Source organism: Phyllobates terribilis, unplaced genomic scaffold (genome assembly GCF_046119375.1).
Source record: "Phyllobates terribilis strain yellow unplaced genomic scaffold, ASM4611937v1 Scaffold_7__3_contigs__length_470593459, whole genome shotgun sequence".
In the NCBI taxonomy this organism is placed as follows: Eukaryota; Metazoa; Chordata; class Amphibia; order Anura; family Dendrobatidae; genus Phyllobates; species Phyllobates terribilis.
The window spans coordinates 356,887,851-356,911,969 of record NW_027362767.1 but is presented as its reverse complement, the minus strand read 5'-3'; the positions used below and the strand labels follow the sequence as shown (position 1 = coordinate 356,911,969).

Below are 24,119 nucleotides of genomic sequence, written 5' to 3'. Positions count from 1 at the left end.
TACTGAGATGCTCGGGCGAGTACCGAGCAGTGGCGAGCATGCTAGCTCATCACTACTCCTTACACATGGCGGCTGCATAAACAGATGCTATGAGGGACCATATTTGGAAGAAAATTTTGGAAGGGCAAAACTGGAATAGTTACATAAGTGAGGTAAGACAACGGGCTATGTGATTCCCCATGGGGTCATGCACGGTGTCGTGGAAACCCCTTTTAGGGAGAGCTTTAGGAGAGACACAAAGGGTCTCTCACACATTGCCAATGTTGATCAAATTAGGGCGGCAATTGATCAGAGACAAGAACACACACCACACAACAGCATCAGTTGATGTGCAAAGCTCTGTTTGACCCGTACACTAGGGTTTTATTGTACTCACAGATGTTATCAGCACAAAGGCTGCGAATCATTGATTTTGCTAACTACCCCGAAGACCCAGTTTAACCCGGGGCTCAACGGTTTTCAGCAATTCTCAGTATCAGCAGTTTCAGGAAACAAACATCCTGTCTCGTGGCTTTTATAAACAAGAAATATAAAGCTAATGCAAAGCACAAACTTATTAAAGCTCGATATATAGATATAGACTGTTTAAATGATAATCAAAGCAAGTTATAAAATATTAACCATAACAGGTATTCAGGGGCAGGATCATATCCCTGCTGCTTCTCTTCTCTTTCATTCAAACTAAAGAATGTACTAAAAAACTGCAAGTACAAGTAATAGCTTTAAAACAAGACAAAGAACAGAGCTCCAACAGCATTCTAGTCTAATGTACAGTAGAACCATTTCCCAGCTAATCGAGCACAACCCAAGATTAACAGTAGGTGGTTAAGACAGTTAAAGGGACTGTCCAATTTAGAAAGCCCATTTTTAGGCACCCCTTGATAGGGAGTTCTTAGTTAATATACGTTCTCTTTAATTGTAAACTCTATTATTAGCCCAAACATGCATTACACAGACAACACATTGGTTCCAATCAGAACTGTGCATTGCTTTTATCTGCTCTGTGGTGGCACTGGAGAAGAACTACTCACTTGTTGCAGTGTTACCCAAAAGATTACTTTCTCATACAATCAGTAAGCTCATCTTCAGCTATCCTTGTTTAGCAGCCCTTGACTGAGTACTTCGACTCTGTAGTGTCACCAATCGGTAGTTATCCTGTCACATGTACCCTCACTGATCAAAAGTTTTTGAAATTGCAGCTACTCATTTAAAGCGACACCCCAGCGTTTGTTTTTTTTCAGAGCTTGAGTGGCGTTTTAAATATAAGCCCTCTGCCCTCGTTCTTGTACTCACCTTCTGGCGGCTTCACCTTTTACTGACGCCGCTCTGGTCCCACGGCGCCATCTTGTGCCCGTAACTTCTGATTGTCCGAAAGTCAGAATTTACGTCACAAGCTCTCAATACAAGTCTATGACAGCCAGAACAACCTCTCATAGACTTGTACTGAAAAGTGGCCTCTCACATGCCTCAGCAGACACTGGAGCTGCCGGCAGGTCACTTTTCGCTTGGGACACAGGGGGGTGAAGGGGGTGACAGGTGAGTATCAGACAGGGGGCAGGGGACTTACAATGTAAAGCACCACTCCAGCGGTGCAATAAAAAAATACGCTGGAGTGGTGCTTTAAGTTTTCCACAAAAAATATTATATTTACTAAAAAACTTTGAGTAAATGCAAAGCTGTGATTTTACAATATTATCATTCATTTTTTTTCCGTTTACAAATATCAATTATTTTTGCAGCTGTTGGATCAAGAATAATACAGTATTTTACACATCTGTTATATGCTATTTCGGATTGATCTTCTTTACCAACATTTCTATGTTCATCGTTGTACTTCTACAAATCAAGACACTAAAGTCTACAAGGATAAAGGATTGGAAGGCGCTCTTCCTGCATGACATTAAAAGTACTCTCAGTCTCGGCATCTTACTTGGATTAACCTGGGGTTTTTTCTTCTTCGCATGGGGTCCTGTACGAGTCGCCTTTTTATATCTATTTGTTATTTTTAATACATTACAAGGTACGTGCTGAAAATATTTTTAACTAAAAAAATCCAAAGATCACAAAATAAGTGTAAATTTAAAGGGAATCTACCTGTCCTGGGTCCAAGTAGCAGATCTACTTGGACTTAGCTAACCTATTAATATGGGCATACAGGTACTAGAATAATTTAAAAAGTCATATCTGTAGTCTTGTTCTTCAGAAATCATCTTTTAATCCTTTATGTTAATGCATTCTTTCAGGCTCTGGGGCGTGTGGTGCCTGGAAGAAAACTCTGCCTCTGGCCTTCACTTGTGTGCCTGTCAACTCTCATCAGCATCACAGTACCCTGTGACGTCTACTGGATGTCCTGCGCCTGCAATCGCAATATTCCATCTTACTTTTCCGCCTTTCTATGGGCATTGGCTTCTTGTTTCTTCTGCGCAGGCGCCAGGACAATATCGCAATTGCAGGGCGTAGGCGCTGGACAACCACTAGACATTACAGGGCCCTGTGATGCTGATGGGAGGAGACAGCCACGCAAATGAAGACTGGAGTCAGATTTTTCTTCCAGGCACCGCACGCCCCAGAGCCTGAAAGAACGCATTAACATAAAGGATTAAAAGATAATTTCTGAAGAACAAGACTGCAGATATGAGGCATATATAACTATTCTAGAACCTATATGCCCATATTATTAGGTTAGGTACATCCAAGGGGGTGACAGATTCCCTTTAACAATTCATTACATGTATTTACATAAGGAACAACAGTTCAAATAAGAAGTTTACATACACTATATAAAAAGACACATCTGCATGTTTTTCTCAATATCTGACATGAAATCAGAATAAACCTTTTCCATTTTAGGTCAATTAGGATTACCATCATTTTTAATATTTGCCAAATGGCAGAATAATGAGGAAGAGAGAGAATGTTTTAAGGCATTTTTATTACTTACTGCAAAGTCAAAAGTTTACATGCATTTCATTAGTATTTGGTACCATTGCCCCTAAACTGAATGACTTGGGTCAAATGTTTGGGATATCCTTCCACAAGCTTCTCACAATAGCTAGTCGCAATTTGGGCCCATTCCTCCTGACAAAACTGGTGTAACTGATCCAGGTTTGTAGTTCACCTTTCTCGCACCTGCCTTTTCAGCTTTGCCCATAAATTTTCAATAGGATTGACATCAAGGCTTTGTGATGGCCACTCCAAAACATTGACTTTGTTATCCTTAAGACACTTTGTTACCATTTTGGCAGTATGCTTTGGGTCATTGTCCATTTGGTAGAACCATTTCCGCCCAAGCTTAAACGTCCTGGCTGATGTCTTGAGATGTTACTTCAGTATTGCCACATAATCTTCTTTTCTCATGATGCCATCTATTTTGTGAAGTGCACCAGTCCCTCCTGCAGCAAAAAAACCCCACAACATGATGCTGCCACCCCCGTGTTTCACAGTTGGGATGGTGTTCTTAGGCTTCCAAGTTTCTCCCTTTTTCTTCCAAACGTAACGATAGTGATTATGCCCAAAAAGTTAAATTTTAGTTTCATCAGACCACAGGACATGTCTCCAAAAATTAAGGTCTTTGTTCCTGTGTGCATTTGCAAACATTAATCCGTCTTTTTTATGTTTCTTTTGGAGTAATGGCTTCTTTTGGCAGAGTGGCCTTTCAGCCCATGTTGATACAATACTCGTTTCACTGTGGATATCCACACAATCTTACCAGCTTCCGCCATCATCTTCACAAGGTCTTTTGCTTTTATCCTTGGGTTGATATTCACATGTCGGACCAAAGCACGTTCATCTCTGGGACACAGAACCCGTCTCCTTCCTGAGCAGTAGGATGGCTGGACATTCCCATCTTGTTTGTACTTGCGTATAATTGCTTGTACAAATGAATGAGGCACCTTCAGGTATTCTTGAAATTGTACTCAAGGATGAGCCAGACTTGTGCAAGTCCACAATTCTCTTCCTGATATCTTGGCTGATTTCTTTAGACTTTCCCATGATGCTACACAAAGAAGCAGTTTTTTCAGGTGTGAATTAAAATACATCCACAGGTGTGTCTCTAATTAACTCAGATGTTGCCAAAAAAACTATCAGAAGCTTCCAAACACATGACATCATCATATGGGCAGTCCAGAATTGTTTAAAGGCATAGTAATCTTAGTGTATATAAACTTTTGACTTTGCAGTAAGTAATAAAAATGGTGTAAAACATTCTCTCTCCCTGATTATTCTGGTATTTGTCAAATATTAAAAATTATGGTAATCTTAATTGACCTAAAACGTGAAAGGTTTATTCTGATTTCATGTCAGATATTGAGAAAAACATGAATGTGTCTTTTTATATAGTGTATGTAAATGTCTGGCTTCAACTGTATCTGTAACATTTAATAAGCTATGAGACATATTCCCTTTTAAATTATAGTCACAAAGTTGCTTTGTATTGGAACCTTGTGTCGAATTAATTTATTTGCTGTTGATGATGTGTTCTGTTTTATTATCTTTTCTTTCTATTTTCTTTGTGTTCTTTTATTATTATGACATTATTATAGCTAAAAAAAACTGGGAAGAGGAAAGGTTTGTACCAGGATACAAAGAGAGTGGGAATGAGGGACGAAGGAAAGTGAGGGCCCATGGAATATTAAAAAGATGATTCCATGCAAATTTGTCTTGTATAACTTTTTTTCATTTGTCCTCCTAACTTTTATTTTGATTTTTTTTTCATTAATTCATCATAAGGTACCCATATATATTAGATTAAAGTTGATTAATGGGTAAAATTTCAATCAAAACAATCCCGCCATCATTTGAAATGAAGTAGGACGTGTTTTACTTTTTTTCGCTGAAACATGTTTCGAAATATCGAACGAAATGTTTTTCGTCCATGAATGATTTTTTGCAAAAGAATATTCTCAAAAATATTGTTAATACATTGCCTGGTGTCACTGATCGTGTATGGCCAGATTTAACACATATAACGGGCAATATGATCACTCATTAAATGGTCGTTCATTAAGTGACCATTCAACCAGCAACTTCATTTGATCTTGTGTGTATGTGGGCCTTTAGGATCATGTGCACAACTTGTATTATTTTGACCTTAGGTATGAGCTATATGTTCAGAGACATGGGGGGTGGATCAGATTCTCTCCCTTGAAAAGAGGAAAGTCTTTATTTCCTAGGAAAAAGTATTCCTGATTTTACAAAGTTGGATCAGATACCATTTTTAGCTCTATATACAGTGCTGGCCAAAAGTATTGGCACCCCTGCAATTCTGTCAGATAATACTCAGTTTCTTCCTGAAAATGATTGCAATCACAAATTCTTTGGTATTATTATCTTCATTTAATTTGCTTGCAAGGAAAAAACACAAAAGAGAATGAAGCAAAAATCAAATCATTGATCATTTCACACAAAACTCCAAAAAAGGGCCGGACAAAAGTATTGGCACCCTCAGCCTAATACTTGGTTGCACAACCTTTAGCCAAAATAACTGCGAACAACCGCTTCCGGTAACCATCAATGAGTTTCTTACAATGCTCTGCTGAAATTGTAGACCATTCTTCTTGGGCAAACTGCTCAAGGTCCCTGATATTTGAAGGGTGCCTTCTCCAAACTGCCATTTTGAGATCTCTCCACAGGTGTTCTATGGGATTTAGGTCTGGACCCATTGCTGGCCACCTTAGAAGTCTCCAGTGCTTTTTCTAAAACCATTTTATAGTGCTTTTGGAAGTGTGTTTTGGGTCATTGTCCTGCTGGAAGACCCATGACCTCTGAGGGAGACCCAGCTTTCTCACACTGGGCCCTACATTATGCTGCAAAATTTGTTGGTAGTCTTCAGACTTCATAATGCCATGCACACGGTCAAGCAGTCTAGCGCCAGAGGCAGCAAAGCAACCCCAAAACATCAGGGAACCTCCGCTATGTTTGACTGTAGGGGCCGTGTTCTTTTCTTTGAATGCCTCTTTTTTTTGTACACTCTATGTTGATGCTTTTTCCAAAAAAGCTCTACTTTTGTCTCATCTGACCAGAGAACGTTCTTCCAAAACGTTTTAGGCTTTCTCAGGTAAGTTTTGGCAAACTCCAGCCTGGCTTTTTTATGTTTCGGGGTAAGAAGTGGGGTCTTCCTGGGTATCCTACCATACAGTCCCTTTTCATTCAGACGTCGATGGATAGTACGGGTTGACACTGTTGTACCCTCGGACTGCAGGGCAGCTTGAACTTGTTTGGATGTTAGTCGAGGTTCTTTATCCACCATCCGCACAATCTTGCGTTGAAATCTCTCGTCAATTTTTCTTTTCCGTCCACATCTAGGGAGGTTAGCCACAGTGCCATGAGCTTTAAACTTCTTGATGACACTGCACACGGAAGACACAGGAACATTCAGGTCTTTGGAGATGGACTTGTAGCCTTGAGATTGCTCATGCTTCCTCACGATTTGGTTTCTCGAGTCCTCAGACAGTTCTTTGGTCTTCTTTCTTTTCTCCATGCTCAATGTGGTACACACAAGGACACAGGACAGAGGTTGAGTCAACTTTAATCCATGTTAACTGGCTGCAAGTGTGATTTAGTTATTGCCAACACCTGTTAGGTGCCACAGGTAAGTTACAGGTGCTGTTAATTACACGAATTAGAGAAGCATCACATGATTTTTCAAAGGGTGCCAATACTTTTGTCCACCCCCTTCTTTAGGTTTGGTGTGGAATTATATCCAATTTGGCTTTAGGACAATTCTTTTTGTGTTTTTTTCATTGAAGACAAATTAAATGAAGATAATAATACCAAAGAATTTGTGATTGCAATAATTTTCAGGAAGAAACTGAGTATTATCTGACAGAATTGCAGGGGTGCCAATACTTTTGGCCAGCACTGTACAGGGAGCCACACATTTATATACATAAGCCCTAAGGCTACATTCACACATTCATGTGAAATGTTTCACAGCTGCTAGATTTATTTTTTATCAGATGACGCAAGGCCCCATAGATACCCTGACATCCAGTTGATTCAGAAATCACCCAATAGCACCTTTGTACTTAGGAGCGATAGAGCAAGTGTTTTTAGTGTAGTTCTGGATTAACTCTTAGGCCACGTTCACACGTTCAGTATTTGGTCAGTATTTTACATCAGTATTTGTAATCCAAAACCAGATGAGGAACAATCAGGAAAAAAGTATAATAGAAACAAGTGCACCAATTCTGCATTTTTGACCCACTCCTGGTTTAGGCTTACAAATACTGATGTGAAATACTGATCAAATACTGATAGTGTGACCGTAGCCTTAGAGTCATAAATCTAGATACGACTATGTAGCGAGCACTTTCGTAATGGCAGGTGCCTTTAAATATGACAATACAGAGGCATTAAATGCAATAAATATTAAATTCTTCATTTTTCTTCCATATTAGGATTTTTTATTTTTGTGTTCCACTGTCTAATTAAGGAGAATGTAAGGAGACATTGGAGGATGCACCTTTGCTGTGGCAGATGTAGAATTGACAATTATTCAGGTGAGGTTACAATTTACTGTAATACTAATTTAAAATCAGTCATGGGAGATTGATCCATGCGTTTGTGTCACTTTTTTTGCTTTTTTTCTGGTGTAACTACTCTTTTAATGGACTTTTTGGTTGTTTTTCTTTGTGCTTTACAAAATAAATCACAATTAACCCCATAATGAGTCAACGATTTTTAGATTTAGTGCTTTTAGTTTTTTCCTCCTATTCTTCCGGGACTCATAATTTTTAGTTTTTTGTCGACATAGCCGCATGAGATCTTGTTTTTTGCGGAACAATTTATAGTTTTGAATGACGCCTTTCACTGTACCTTACAATGTACTGAAAAGTGGGAAAAAGATTCCAAATGTGGTGAAATGATTAAAAGCAATGCATTTTCACCATTTTTTTTTTGGAACTCGTTTTTTTAAATATGAACCGGTAAGACGATTCTTCGGGTCAGTATGATCACAGCAATATCAAACCTAGAGGATTTTTAAATATATTTTAGTGGTTAAAAAGAACTTTAAAAAAATTGGTTTGTGTTGCCATTTTCTAAGGCTTGTAACTTTTTTATTTTTCCATCAATTTGATGATTGATGATTTTATTGATACCATATGGGATAAATGAGATCTTTTAATCACTTTTAATCAATTTTTTTTTCTTTAACCTTCAATTTTCATAGATCGGACTTATATGGATATGGCGTTATCAAATATGTTTTTTTTATTTCTTTAATTTTGAGACGTGAAAAGGGCATGGATTTAAAAAGCACATGTCACCTTGTCAAAAGTTTACCAAATGTGTGTTACTCACAGAGAAATTATGCAAAGCAGACAAAAGGAACGCCCACAAAGAACCCTGTTAGCCACGCCTCCTTGGGAGAGGCTATAAAAAATAACACTAACTGAAAAATCCCATATCTCAGGAACAGTATGTCAAATTATAACTCCTCACACCCCCAAAAAACACAACAACCTGAATACTTAGAGGAGTAGCAGGAATAAAATCCGAGCAAAAAATGATCACTTTTGACCTGGTTACAGGTTTTCTTTAAACTTTTATCATTTTTAACTTTATCATGTGTGGAGCCCCAGATCGAGGGAGATTATCAGTGGTCTTGTATGTCTTCCATTTTCTAATTATTGCTCCCACAGTTGATTTCTTCACACCAAGCTGCTTGCCTATTGCAGATTCAGTCTTCCCAGCCTGGTGCAGGGCTACAATTTTGTTTCTGGTGTCCTTCGACAGCTCTTTGGTCTTCACCATAGTGGAGTTTGGAGTGTGACTGTTTGAGGTTGCGGACAGGTGTCTTTTGTACTGATAACAAGTTCAAACAGGAGCCAGTACTACAGGTAATGAGTGGAGGACAGAGGAGCCTCTTAAAGGAGAAGTTACAGGTCTGTGAGAGCCATAAATCTTGCTTGTTTGTAATTTACCAAATACTTATTTTCCACCAAAATGTGAAAAAAATTACTTTCCAAATCAGACAATGTGATTTTCAGGATTTGTTTTCTCATTTTGTCTCTCATAGTTGAGGTCTACCTATGATGTCAATTACAGGCCTCTCTCTCTCATCTTTTTAAGTGGGAGAACTTGCACAATTGGTGGCTGACTAAATACTTTTTTCCCCACTGTATATCACCACTGTACTTTAAAAATATATTTAATAAACCAATATTACAAGCAGATATCTGCTTCTTTCCCCACTGCTTCTTTCTCCACTTATCAGCCACTTCTTCCCCCCTTCCTCCCGAACTCATGATCATTGCTGTGACAGTTGATAACTGATCTTTCAGGGCTAAAAAAAATATTTAGGGACTTTGGGGACAGGTTACAGTACTACCAGTGTGTGGTGTCAGCTGGAAGGTATCGTTGGTTGGGTGGGTACTCTCATTCTCAATCTGGATGAAAACATTGTGACACTTTTCAAGGCTTTTTATACCAGTTTTCTGGCCTAACAGCTTTGATGAATCACTCCCAAAATGCTAATGATAGATCAGTTTGGCGAAAGACAAATACAACGGAAAAAACATTATCCAATATACCAGAAAAAAAAGCTGCCGTCTCCAGTAAAATCTTGGCAACTTTATTACATTTGCATTAAAATCAGGTTACAAACAGGACAGTGCTCTGGTGTTGACACGTTTCGACTTTAGCAGTCTTAATCGTAACATGTTATCGTAAATCGTAACTAAAGTCGAAATGTGTCAATGCCAGAGCACTGTCCTGTTTGTGACCTGATTTTAATGGAAATGTAATTAAGTTGCCAAGATTTTACCAGAGACGTCAGCTTTTTTTTTTCTGGTGTATTGGATTCATTTGCCCAGGCCAAGGGGCTTGCTGGATCTCCGAAACCTATGCGATGGTGGATGCCTACAATGGTGAGCTCATTGTTAGAACCTTGCTGTTAGGTTTTTTTTCCTTTGCTGGTCACATGACCTTGTTGGCCTATTTAATCCTGCTCCGCCCTTCTGGCTTTGCTGGACTTCATTGTATATCTACTTTCTAGCTAGCCTGTGCTCTGTGTCTTGCTCTGTTAGTTTGCTTGGTTTACTGACCTCTATGTTCTTTATATTTTGTTTGTTCGTCTGTCTGCTACTATTTCTGTTAGGAGGTGTCCCATATTCCTCCCAGTCCTTAGTACTTGTAGGGATTCCTCCCCCACATCTATAGGTCTTCGTACAGACTAGCTTAGGACTTTAGCAGGTCTGATCGCAGGATCAGGTTCCCTGTTACATCGTAGGGATTCAGCTGAGTTCTATTGTAGGGACAGATCTCCTCTCTTTCCTTAGCTCTGGTAGCAGAACATAACAGTAAGTCCAGCCCGCAAATTCTCTAAGGAAAGATTTTTCTGTTCCATCATGGTGTCGGTTCAGGATTTGGCTCATCGCCTGCAGGGACTCTCTCTGGAAGTGGCCGAGCTCCGTCAGCACGTGAGTAACTGTTCTGGAGCACATTTCTTGGAGCCTAAGGTATGTTTGCCGGATTTATTTTTTGGTGAACATCGAGAATTTTTTTCATTTAAAAATGCTTGCTTATTGTATTTTCGTTTGAGACCCAAGTCCTCTGGGGATGAATCCCAGCGCGTAGGGTTCATAATGTCACTTTTGCGCAAAGAGCCTCAGGAGTGGGCCTTTTCTTTGCAACCTAGTGATACATGCTTCAGATCAGTGGATAGTTTTTTTTCTGCTTTAGGACTATTATATGATGATCCTGACCGTGTCGCATCAGCTGAGACTGAGTTGAGACGTTTAAAACAAGGATCAGGTAATGTCGAAAAATATTGTACACATTTTCGTCGTTGGTCCACTCAAACAGGGTGGAACGATTCTGCTCTGAAAAGTCTATTTCTTGCTGGGCTCAGTGAAAGGGTTAAAGACCTGCTAATTGCTTATCCTACACCTGAGGATTTGCAACAGGCTATGCAATTAGCTATACGGGTGGATAGAAGACTGCGTGCTAGGGTTAATGAGAGCAAATCCTCTGCTATGTCAGTTTCTGGTTATGATAATGTGTGTACTAACAGTGGTGAACCGATGGAGATTGGATCGGTGGCACCTCGCTCTCAAGAAAAAGACCGTCGTTTTTCGCAAGGCTTGTGTTTCTATTGCGGAAAATCTGGTCATTTGATTAAAGGCTGTGAGCTTCGTATGAAGAAAGAAAAAAAAATGGTCAGTCACGCCCGTATTGCCTGTTTAAATTCCAAGGGTGTATTTTTAGCTGCTTCCACGATTGCTCAGAAAAAATTAATGGAATTTCGGGTGTTTGTTGATTGCGGGTCTACACTGAATGTAATTGATGGGGGATTCGTGGAAAAACTCAATTTAAAACCTGAACTTTTATCATCCCCCATTGCTGTGGTTTCTGTGGATGGCTCCCCTTTGAAGAATATTACTCTCAAGGTCTGTGAATTTCCTCTCACTATTAATGGTGTTCACCATGAGAAATTGGATTTGGTAGTGTTGAATAACTTGCCTTCTCCAGTAATATTGGGTTTGCCTTGGTTAAAATGTCACAATCCTGTACTGGATTGGTCTACCAGTGAAATTAAATCCTGGAGCCATAAATGTTATGACAAGTGTTGTAACAGGCGTATTGCAGCTTTGGATAGGGGAGAATTGCCTGTTCCTATTCAGGATTTTTGGAGAGTTTTTTCTGAGAAGGAATCGCAGGTTTTGCCTCCCCATAGAGACTATGATTGTTCTATTGAATTTGTCCCTGGAGCGACTCTTCCTAAAAGTCGTTTATTTAACCTTACTATTCCTGAGAGAAAGGCTTTGGAGGAATACATACAGACAAGTTTGGCCGCCGGTCACATTAGGCCCTCTAAGTCTCCTGTGGCGGTTGGATTTTTTTTTGTAAAAAAAAAGGACGGCGGTTTACGTCCTTGTCTGGATTTTCGTGAGATTAACAAAATTACGGTACGCAATCCTTACCCACTGCCATTGATTCCTGATCTGTTTAACCAGTTATTGGGGGCCAAGTGGTTCTCTAAAATTGACCTTAAGGGGGCATACAATCTGTTGCGCATGAAGGAGGGTGATGAATGGAAGACTGCTTTTAACACTCCTGTGGGTCATTTTGAGAATCTGGTTATGCCTTTTGGTCTTACTAATGCTCCTGCATTTTTTCAGAATCTGATTAATGACATCCTTAGACCTTTGATCGGTAAAAATGTGGTTGTGTATTTGGATGACATTTTGATTTATTCGCCAGATCTGGAGTCTCATTGGCGGAGCGTGCGTGAGGTATTACAGTTATTAATGGACAATTCGCTTTTTGCTAAGCTGGAGAAATGTGAGTTCGCTGTACAGAGAATTAGTTTTTTGGGCTACATTATCTCCAGCAAAGGTTTTGAGATGGATCCGGTTAAGGTTCAGGCTGTGCAGGAATGGCCTAGGCCTATTGGTTTGAAATCGATACAGAGGTTTTTGGGTTTCGCCAATTACTATAGAAAATTCATAAAAAATTTTTCTAGTATTGTCAAACCTCTGACTGATCTCACCAGGAAAGGTGCTGATGCGGTTCAGTGGTCTTCTGAGGCCATTGAAGCTTTTGTGTATCTCAAGGAGAGGTTCACCTCTGCTCCCATCCTTATGCAGCCTGATGTTACTAGGCCGTTTTTGGTTGAGGTTGATGCTTCCTCTGTGGGGGTTGGCGCAGTATTGTCTCAGGATAACGGGGATGGATTACATCCCTGTGCCTTTTTTTCAAAAAAATTTTCGGAGACTGAATTGAATTACGATATTGGTAATCGGGAATTATTGGCTATTAAACTCGCATTTGAACACTGGCGCCACTTCTTGGAAGGTGCGGAATTTCCCGTTCAGGTTCTTACGGATCATAAAAATCTGATATATCTTGACGCTGCCAAGCGCCTGAATGCCCGTCAGGCTAGGTGGGCACTGTTTTTCTCGCGGTTTAATTTCTCCGTTACTTACATCCCTGGTACTAAGAATGTTAAGGCGGATGCCTTGTCTCGCAGTTTTTCTCCCATAGTCGGTGCTGAGAAAGAGGAAAACATTTTACAAGAAGGTGTTGTGATAGCTGCTTTAGACTCCGTTTTGGAAGATGAGATTCTTAAAGCTCAGGAGAATGCCCCATCTAACACTCCTCATGGGAGGTTGTTTGTGCCTGGGACCTTTAGGAGAGATTTGTTTGTTGAGTGTCACGAATCTCGGTTGGCAGGTCATCCCGGAATCTCTGAGACCAAGAGACTGGTGGGTCGCAGTTTTTGGTGGCCTGGATGGCAGAAGGAAGTCATTAAGTGGGTACGCCAATGTACTGTATGTGCTAGATCTAAGTCCTCACATACTCCTGCTGCGGGGTTGCTTTGTCCTTTGGAGGTCCCCAGTGCTCCTTGGACACATTTGGCTATGAACTTTATAACTGACCTTCCCCCCTCTGAGGGTTTTACTGTCATCTGGGTGGTCGTGGACCGTTTTAGTAAGATGTGTCACTTGGTTCCCTTCATCAAACTGCCCTGCGCTAAAACTCTCGCTAAGGCCTTTGTCAAGGAAATTGTCAGACTTCATGGCGTTCCTACTGACATTGTTTCTGATAGGGGTCCTCAGTTCGTGGCTCGTTTTTGGCGTGCCTTTTGTGACAGGTTGGGAATTCATTTGTCGTTTTCGTCCGGATATCATCCTGAATCTAATGGCCAGACAGAAAGGAAAAACCAGGATGTTGAGCAGTTCTTGCGTTGTTTTGTGGCAGACAATCAAGAGGGGTGGTCTGAGTTTCTGCCACTTGCCGAATTTGCTCTGAACAATCATACATCTTCTTCTGCTGGTTGTTCGCCTTTTTTTTGTTGTTCTGGGAGACATCCGTCGTTTGGGTCGTTCTCCAAGTTGGGATCTGCCGTGCCTGAGGAGGAGAATTTTTCCGGTGATTTGGAAAGAGTTTGGACGGATGTGCGTGGTAATCTTCAGGAGGCCAACAGAAAATCTAAAGACTACTTTGATAGGAAACGACAGGAGGTTTTGTTCGCTGTTGGTGACATGGTTTGGTTGTCCTCTAGGAATCTGCGGTTGAGGATTCCTTCTAAGAAATTGGGTCCCAAGTTTGTAGGGCCCTTTAAGGTGCTTCAGGTTGTCAACCAATCTGCTGTTAGGTTGGAGGTTCCTACCTCCTGGAGAATTAATCCGGTCTTTCATGTCTCTCTGTTAAAAAAAAGCTGTTGTGTCGGATGGTGACGCCTCTGCCTCTGTTCCTCCGGTGGTGGAGGACGGGGAATATGAAATTTCTCGCATCCTTGACTCTAGACGGTATAGAGGTAGTTTGCAGTATCTTGTGGCCTGGAAAGGTTTCGGACCCGAGGATAACTCTTGGGTGAGGTCAGATGATGTTTCCGCGTCCAGACTTATCAGAGCGTTTCACAGGAGATTTCCTGATAAGCCTGGTCCTAGGGGATCCGGAGGATCCTCTTAGAAGGGGGGGTACTGTTAGAACCTTGCTGTTAGGTTTTTTTTCCTTTGCTGGTCACATGACCTTGTTGGCCTATTTAATCCTGCTCCGCCCTTCTGGCTTTGCTGGACTTCATTGTATATCTACTTTCTAGCTAGCCTGTGCTCTGTGTCTTGCTCTGTTAGTTTGCTTGGTTTACTGACCTCTATGTTCTTTATATTTTGTTTGTTCGTCTGTCTGCTACTATTTCTGTTAGGAGGTGTCCCATATTCCTCCCAGTCCTTAGTACTTGTAGGGATTCCTCCCCCACATCTATAGGTCTTCGTACAGACTAGCTTAGGACTTTAGCAGGTCTGATCGCAGGATCAGGTTCCCTGTTACATCGTAGGGATTCAGCTGAGTTCTATCGTAGGGACAGATCTCCTCTCTTTCCTTAGCTCTGGTAGCAGAACATAACACTCATTCAGTTTTTTTGGAAAGAACATTATACTGAAACAAAAATCATGAAATTCATGAAATCACTCCACTACACTTGCTATAATGGCTATATGGAAAATAAGTTTTTTTTGGATCTCTGTTGATGACTTGCATTTGTTATTTTGATCACAGACGGCAATAGGTACATATAATCTCAGTGCTGTCTTTCAACACAATGCTTCTCAAATTCACAGCAGGCCTGGGGATCAGCTGAGTCTTTTTTTTAGAAACCCCTGGTGATCTGCTGTTCTCGCAGTGGAGCTGTCGTGGCCATATATTTCCCTTGCAGCACCATCGCAGGAGAAATAACTTATTACAGTGAGTCTTTGTGAGCAGTTTCCCACTCTGGTTAATAAAAGGGGTCTCAAGCAGGAGTCATGACTCTATCACATTCGTATGTCATAAAGTGTATGGGACAACTCTTTTGATGTTCTAAACTGAACCTAATAGAGATGAGGGAATCGATCCGCAGCACCCTTGTCCTACAGACATGTCGGTACGAGAAACCAGCTAACTGCCTTCTACCTGCCCACATTAGTGGCGCTTACAAATTGGAAAGGGCCCTAAGAATTCCAGCAGATGGGAGTTGGCTCAGTGGTCTCGCGCCTACTGGGCACGGAATAAAGACGTGGCTGCAAGACAAGGGTCCTAGAAATGTATTCGCTCAATTCTACTATCTAAGAGGCTTTTCCATTTTTTTTTAAATCATTTAAAATAGCCTATTAAAGAACTGTAGGTTATTAGAGGGAGTTCTTTGTTCATCATCCTTAACACTTGTCCGGAGTTGAGAGAAGCTACAAAAAATGTGTCTCACTCTGGAGGACCTGTTATGTCCTACATTACACTGATAACACACTGATTTAAACAGGCAATGTGTAATACCTAATTTCTCCTTTGGTGGCACTGTAGGGAAATTGGACACTTACTGCCAGGTTTCCCCACAGATTAAAGTTGATTGCGATGGGTCCAAGCAGGGTAAAACATTGGGATCTGTTTATTGTCAAGAAACCCATCTAACATGTAAGGATTGTGCCAACTGGAAAAACTCCATAAAAGGAGACTAAAGTTACAAAAGTAAAAGAAATGCTACCAAACCTTTCTATGATATTTTTGTATTCCGTGTTGCTCTACTGTCCCATGTCTCTAGCCAAAAAAGTTTTGCCAAGCACTGCAGACCCTCCGCAATAATGATTGGATGTGACTCTAGTGGTAGAACCTGTATCAATCAGATGGAATATTCTTTTAAGCTGGTTAGCAACATACCAACTCAATCTATGGGAATATTAATATTTAATAAGAGAAAGTATTTTTTGGTAAATTTTGGTAACCTTTTATAATAGTTTGTGGCCATAAATGACTGAACTTTTCTCATATTATTGAATAGAACCATTTGGCGTTTTACACAAACTATTATCAATTATACAATAAACGTGACCTGATTCAATACATTGTTAATATATGTTACACAATCTTTTCTTTTTTAGATTGGAGTAAACTAAGCAATGTGGATGCAAGATATAATGGGCACATACACTTTTCACCATCTGATTCATACCAGTCAACAAGGTCTAATAACACTGCTTCTACTTCCAATGCATCCAGTCTATCGAGCTTCTCCAGAGATACATTTTATGGAGGGAGCCATGTAAATGGTGAGTTGGTAGCCAAATTTGCTAAATATGTGAGGAGCTATAAAATATGCTACTGGCGTCTTGGAAATAATATGCATGTAAGATGGAGGCCTGAGATGTCAATGGTGGCCTTCTGGCTGGAGGGACCTGGTTCTACCACTTAGTGACTGAGGGTCTCAGCAGTAAGAACCCCACTGATCTAGCATTTAACACCTACCCAGGGGGTCATCAATTCATTTATCGCCATGTGATGGCCTTTATCTAACTCATCATGGACAGATCCAAAATAACTTCTGTGTTCACTGATAGGTTGGGGTATGTAGTTCAGGACAAAACATACTGAATATACCCATGGAATCAGCTGGACATAAAGTGGAGCACTTTACAATAGCAACCAACTTGCAATGGGGTAACTAATTGGTTGATGTAAGCAATACCTCCTTGTCATTGTATTCACTAGTTTTCTAAACATCAGCCAAATGTTTCTGGGGTTACCCTCATGTTACTGACAAATGAAGAAATGCAGTTCTCCAAGATTTTAGATGATCAGCAGAAATAAAGATGTTATCCAGGACTTGCATATTGCTAGGATAGGTCGTCAATATTGGTTTGGAGGTCCGACAACTGACACCAGATAGGTCTTCAATATTGGGTTGGTGGAGGTCCGACACCTGAAACCAGATTGGTCGTCAATATTGGTTTGGTGGAGGTCCAACACCTGACACCAGTTTGGTCTTCAATATTGGTTTGGTGGAAGTACGACACCTGACACCAGATAGGTCATCAATATTGGTTTAGTGGAGGTCCAACACCTGATACCAGATAGGTCTTCAATATTGTGTTGGTGGAGGTCCGACACTTGACACAAGATAGGTCATCAATATGTAAGTCCTAAACAATCCCTGTACATACTACAGTGGGTACAGAAAGTATTCAGACCCCTTTAAATTTTCCAGTCTTTGTTTCATTGCAGCCACTTGGTAAATTCTAAAAAGTTCATTTTTTTCTCATTAAAGTACACTCTGCACCCCATCTTGACTGAGAAAAATCTGAAATGTAGAAATTTTTGCAAATTTATTAAAAAAGAAAAACTGAAATACCACATGGTCACGTATTCAGACCCTTTGCTCAGTATTGAGTAGAAGCTAGTACAGCCATGAGTCTTCTTGGGAATGATGCAACAAGTTTTTCACACCTGTGTTTGGGGATCCTCTGCCATTCTTCCTTGCAGATCCACTCCAGTTCCGTCAGGTTGGATGGTGAACGTTGGTGGACAGCCATTTTCAGGTCTCTCCAGAGATGCTCAATTGGGTTCAGGTCAGGGCTCTGGCTGGACCAGTCAAGAATGGTCACAGAGTTGTTCTGAAGCCACTCCTTTGTTATTTTAGCTGTGTGTTTAGGGTCATTGTCTTGTTGGAAGGTGAAACTTCGGCCAAGTCTGAGGCCCAGAGCACTCTGGAAGAGGTTTTCATCCAGGATATCTCTGTACTTGTCCGCATTCATGTTTTCTTCAATTGCAACAAGTTGTCCTGTCCCTGCTGCTGAAAAACACCCCCATAGTATGCCCCCATAGCATGATGCTGCCATCACCATGTTTCACTGTTGGGATTATATTGGGCAGGTGATGAGCAGTGCCTGGTTTTCTCCACACATACTGCTTAGAATTATCACCAAAAAGTTCTATCTTTGTCTCATCAGACCAGAGAATCTTATTTCTCATAGTCTGGGAGTCCTTCATGTGTTTTTGAGCAAACTCTATGCGGGCTTTCATATGTCTTGCACTGAGGAGAGGCTTCCATCCGGCCACTCTGCCATAAAAGCCCGACTGGTGGAGGGCTGCAGTGATAGTTGACTTTGTGGAACTTTCTCCCATCTCCCTACTGTATCTCTGGAGCTCAGCCACAGTGAACTTGGGGAGGAGTCCTGAGGAGATAATTTGCATATTCCCACTGCATTTTGGGGTAAGTGAAAAGTCTCCGCGAGCTCAAAGAACACTGGATTTTGGCTGTTGGAGCTGAAAAGAGGACATCGGTAAACCAGGGGAGGAGTCCTGAGGAGATAATTTGCATATTCCCACTGCATTTTGGGGTAGGTGAAGAGTCTCCGCGAGCTCAAAGAACACTGGATTTTGGCTGTTGGAGCTGAAAAGAGGACATCGGTAAAGCTTTGAAGCTTTTTTTTAAGCTTTTTTCACTGTTTTCAGAACATTAACAATAAGAACATGGAAGAGTCCAGGAGCCATTTGGTGAGCTGCATATCCTGCTACATGTTCACAGACTTGCCAGTGGAAAAGCCAGACTTCACATGCCAGAAATGCAAGCTTGTGTCCCTGTTGGAGGAAAAGTTGCGAAATCTAGAAGAGAGGTTAACTACCTTGAAAATCATTAAGGAAGGTGAAGAGTTCTTAGACAGAGCAGAATTATCTCTTCATGATTCAGAAAGAGAAGAAATTCGAACTGCACCTGAGGAAACAGAGGAATGGAAGCATGTGACCCACAGAAGCAGGAGGATCGAGAGGCAGTCAGCACCCATACTGCTCAGGAACCAGTACCAGGCTCTCACGCAGGAGAACCATGAAGAAATACAGCAAAATAAGACTTTGCCAGCAATGAATAACCTTGTAAGCCCTCAGAATCCTCCTGGATGGAGAAAGAAGAATGTTGTGAAGAAAAAACGGAGAGTGGTGGTCATGGGGGATTCCCTGCTAAGAGGAACAGAGGCCGCTATCTGCAGACCAGACATAACCTCAAGAGAAATGTGCTGTCTTCCAGAGTACTGAAGGAGATTGTAGAAGAAATTTTAGAACCACTCTCCATAATCTTTGAAAATTCTTGGAGAACAGGAGAAGTCCCAGAAGACTGGAGAAGAGCAAATGTTGTTCCTATCTTCAAAAAGGGGAAGAAGGTGGACCCAGGGAACTATAGGCCGGTGAGTCTGACTTCTATACCAGGAAAGATCTTTGAACAAATTATTAAACAACATGTATGTAAGTACATGGATAAGAATGAAGTGATTAACCAGAGTCAGCATGGGTTTGTAACTAACAAGTCATGTCAGACTAACTTAATTTCCTTCTATGACAGAATCACTGACTGGGTGGATCAGGGAAATGCTGTAGATATAGTATATCTTGACTTCAGCAAAGCATTTGACAAAGTATCTCACATCATCCTTATTGAAAAAATGACCAAGTATGCAATGGACCAGGCAACTGTTAGGTGGATTCATAACTGGCTTAGTGATCGGACTCAAAGGGTGGTTGTAAATGGCTTCACATCCAGCTGGATGAATGTCTCAAGTGGGGTACCACAGGGCTCCGTCCTGGGACCTGTATTGTTCAACATCTTTATCAATGATTTAGATGAAGGAATTGAGGGTAAACTGATTAAATTTGCTGATGACACAAAGCTAGGAGGGATAGCTAATACTAGAGAAGAGAGAGAGAGGATTCAAAAAGACCTAAATAAACTGGAGCAGTGGGCAGCAACCAACAGAATGGTTTTTAACAGGGAAAAATGCAAAGTACTACATCTGGGCAATAAAAATGAAAAAAGCATATACAGAATGGGAGGAATAGAGCTAAGCAACAGTACATGTGAAAAAGACTTAGGTATACTAATAGATCATAGACTGAACATGAGTCAACAGTGTGATGCAGCAGCAAAAAAGGCAAATACAATTCTGGGATGTATTAACAGAAGCATACAGTCTAGATCACGTGAAGTCATTATCGGTCTTTACTCCTCTTTGGTCAGACCTCATCTGGAATACTGTGTACAGTTTTGGGCACCACATTTTAAAAAAGACATCGACAAACTGGAGCAAGTTCAGAGAAGAGCGACCAGAATGGTGACTGGTCTGCAAACCATGTCCTATGAGGAACGGTTGCAGGATTTGGGAATGTTTAGCTTGCAAAAAAGAAGACTGAGAGGAGACTTAATAGCTGTCTACAAATATGTCAAGGGCTGTCACACTGTAGAAGGATCATCTTTATTCTCATTTGCACAAGGAAAGACTAGAAGCAATGGGATGAAACTAAATGGGAGGAGACACAGATTAGATATTAGAAAAAACTTTTTGACAGTTAGGGTGATTAATGAGTGGAACAGGCTGCCACGAGAGGTGGTGAGTTCCCCTTCAATGGACGTCTTCAAACAGAGGCTGGACAGACATCTGTCTGAGATGATCTAGTGAATCCTGCTTTGAGCAGGGGGTTGGACCAGATGACCCAGGAGGTCCCTTCCAACTCTACCATTCTATGATTCTATGATTCTTCTTTACCTTTCTCACCAAGGCTCTTCTCCCACAATTGCTCAGTTTGGCTGGACGGCCAGGTCTAGGAAGACTTCTGGTGGTCCCAAACTTCTTCCATGTAAGGATTATGGAGGCCACTGTGCTCTTAGGACCCTTGAGTAATGCAGAAAATCTTTTGTAACCTTGGCAAGATGTGTGTCTTGCCACAATTCTGCCTCTGAGCTCCTTGGGCAGTTCCTTTGAGCTCATCATTCTCATTTGGTCTGACATGCACTGTGAGCTGTGAGGTCTTATATAGACAGGTGTGTGCCTTTCCAAATCAAGTCCTATCAGTTTAATTAAACACAGCTGGACTCCAATGAAGGAGTAGAACCATCTCAAGGAGGATCACAAGGAAATGGACTGCATGTGACTTAAATATGAGTGTCTGAGCAAAGGGTCTGAATACTTATGACCATGTGATATTTCAGTTTTTCTTTTATAATAAATTTGCAAAAATTTCTACATTTCTGTTTTTTTTTTAGTCAAGATGGGGTGCAGAGTGTACTTTAATGAGAAAAAAATGAACTTTTTAGAATTTACCAAATGGCTGCAATGAAACAAAGAGTGAAAAATTTAAAGGGGTCTGAATACTTTCTGTACGCTCTGTATATGCCTGCAATGAGGCAATTGATTGGCTGATGCATTTGCTAGGGGTTTTCATCTTTTTGGTCTAGTTTTTCATAGGCAAGCACCGTCAGTAGTAGTATTTCTACCGTTTAAAATCATTTGGGTCCAGAACTGTTGGAAAAAATAGATCCAGCATCATTGGATCAAATAACATTGAAAAAATACATTGGAAAACAGATTCGTCCTGATGGTCATGGCTACAAAGACCTGACAGTAATGTGACCATGGAAAGTGACAAAGACGCGGTGTATATGTATAAAGACCATCTTCCTTATACTAAGAAAATTGACGTATGAGCTGCTATCTTCCTGAGGTGTGGAAAAGAGTCCATTTTACTCATTTCTGAATTATCCATTTGTAAAAAATTATTCCAGTGGCGACGTCACTAATGACGGCTATTACTGTGTCCATAGACTGTTATCCAGCTTGATCAGTGCATGAATTGCTAAGGAACGTAAGACCACATAGCAATGCAAATTTATATGTCTTTCGGGGTCTGTTGGAGGCTGGAAGCCCATGGTCACTGTAATTGCCGCCATTATCCAAATGCTGCCATTATAGGTATATTTTTCCTTTGTAGGAGAACAAGATAACTTAGAAAGTGCTAAAAAGAATATTAAGTCTTTGCATTAGAGGAGTGAATAAATATGAAACCCCTAATGCTTGATTGTGATCTTTTAAAAATAACATTCTGGCTCCGTAGGTAACTAGTTTTTGTGATCTTGTCATGGAAATGTATTTTTCACTTCTTATGCTGCCATGAGTGAGATAAACATCCTGAATAATTGGATCTTTTGCTTGCTTTGTGTAGGAGGAGGAATATTCATCAACCCAGCTCACTCAGCTTCATGTCATGCAAATGTCTACCCCGACAGCTGGAGAGTATCCTGGCTGCAGAAATGCAATGAAACGGACTGAGATAAAGTGGTCTATTGCTGCAGCGTCCTATTGATTTCAATTTTATAGGAAAAATAACATGTCTAATCTGAATATATCTTGTATGAAACCAATGTGCAATATTCGGAAATCCTTAATAACTCAAAATAACTCCCAATTATTTATTATGTATGTTATAATCTTCCACTAAAGTATTGCAGATAGGTAGTTAAAGAAAAATGTGAATTTATCGGGAGTCATTCATTGGATCGCAGATATCAAGATATCATTTGATTTAGCGTCCTATGACCTGCATGCCCATATAGTCGTCTTAGGAGGGACGATCTCTGACAGATTCCCTTTAAGGCTCTGCTCACATTGGCATCGTAGGCTTCCTCGCACAGTTGTAATCTGCTCATCAAAATGATGAATATCGAAAAGGAACCCAATGGACCTTAAAGGGAATCTGTCACGCCCTGACACTTATCTGAGCTCTAATATGGGCATACAGGTGATAGAAATGTAAATCTATACCTACCTGTATGCCTCATATTAGAGGTCTGGTTGCTGTGAAATGTCTTTTTATTTAATCAAGTTTCTGATGCTTGCGGGCCGGGGGACTGGAATAAATCCCTGCCTACTGTGGTAATTATAATATTTCCCCCCTCCCCTGCATGTCACAGTGCCTGGATTTGGCAGCTGCAACTGCACATCACAGGGCACTGTGACATGCAGGGGAGGGGGGAAACATTGTAATTCACACTAATTCCTCTAATATGAGGCATACAGATAGGTATATATTTACATTTCTATCGCCTGTATGCCCATATTAGAGGTCAGATAAGTGCCAGGGGGTGACAGATTCCCTTTAATATAATTCAGTGGGGTTCGTCAGGCATCATTTTTTCTTTTGAGCATGCTGTCATTTTTGGGTTTCTGCTCTTATGACAAAAGCGAAAACCGTAAATGGCAACAAAATTGTGTTATGTTATGTTATCCACTGTAGATCACTGTAGTTACCCATTTCTGTCTCCTGATCTTCATGCATCCTGCTGCTGGGACTCCCGTTATTCAGCTGTAATCTGTGGGAGAAACAGAGAGTAAGAAAAATAAAATCCCATGCAGCGCAACCCACAGGGGAAATTAGGCATTACACTGTGTCCATTGAAAAAAAAATGTAATGCACATACATTCCAGGTTCTCTACAGTCAGGAATGACCGTTTTTACTATTCTTCACTCTGTAGATTCCTTGTTATTTGAATATGGATCTTCTAAAAGTGAATGTGTTGTCAGAAAATGACCTATTGTTTAAATCAGGTTTTTGTGTTCAATGTACTTAAACATTTTTGCCAATGTTCTTTTTTTTTCAACAATCTGTATTACAGATAAAAAAAATAAATCTTGTAATTTTCACACTGCCCACTGGGTCTTTTTTAGACTTTAACGTCCTATTGTTTCAGGAAATAACACATGTATGTAGCCACAATCATAGGCGGATTATAATGAGGGCAATCTGGGCTACCGCCCCGGGCCCGGAGCTCCGAGGGGGCCCATGGCCAGACTGCCCTCATTATAATGTTATGTGCGCGCAGGACAATGCAGTAGACGCGAACACGCAGCGCACTCTGCGTGCCCATGTCTTCTGTACTCACGCGCGGAGCCCCTGGGATTCCCGGCTGTCGGCTCCTGCCCTGCAGCTCCTGTGGTGCTCGGTGCAGGCTCTGCCCCCTGCTCACCTTGTGCTCAGTGCTGCCTTTCTTCCTGTTCCCTCCTGCTGGCAGCTCCTGGTGACGGTAAAAAGCAAATAACTGTTT

General features: G+C 40.9%; 1 protein-coding gene across 1 annotated transcript in view; it reads left to right on the top strand.

The window, feature by feature from the left end:
• ADGRG4 (adhesion G protein-coupled receptor G4) overlaps window positions 1–23,718 on the top strand; it is a 167,086-nt gene extending 143,368 nt beyond the window's left edge. Inside the window, exons 21-24 of the mRNA XM_073641278.1 lie at window positions 1,740–2,020; window positions 7,401–7,502; window positions 16,359–16,526; window positions 22,240–23,718. Of these exons, the coding sequence (XP_073497379.1) occupies window positions 1,740–2,020; window positions 7,401–7,502; window positions 16,359–16,526; window positions 22,240–22,346 (658 nt within the window). The 3' untranslated portion in view covers window positions 22,347–23,718. The remainder of the gene's footprint in view (window positions 1–1,739; window positions 2,021–7,400; window positions 7,503–16,358; window positions 16,527–22,239) is intronic.
• Window positions 23,719–24,119: the final 401 nt, after the last annotated feature.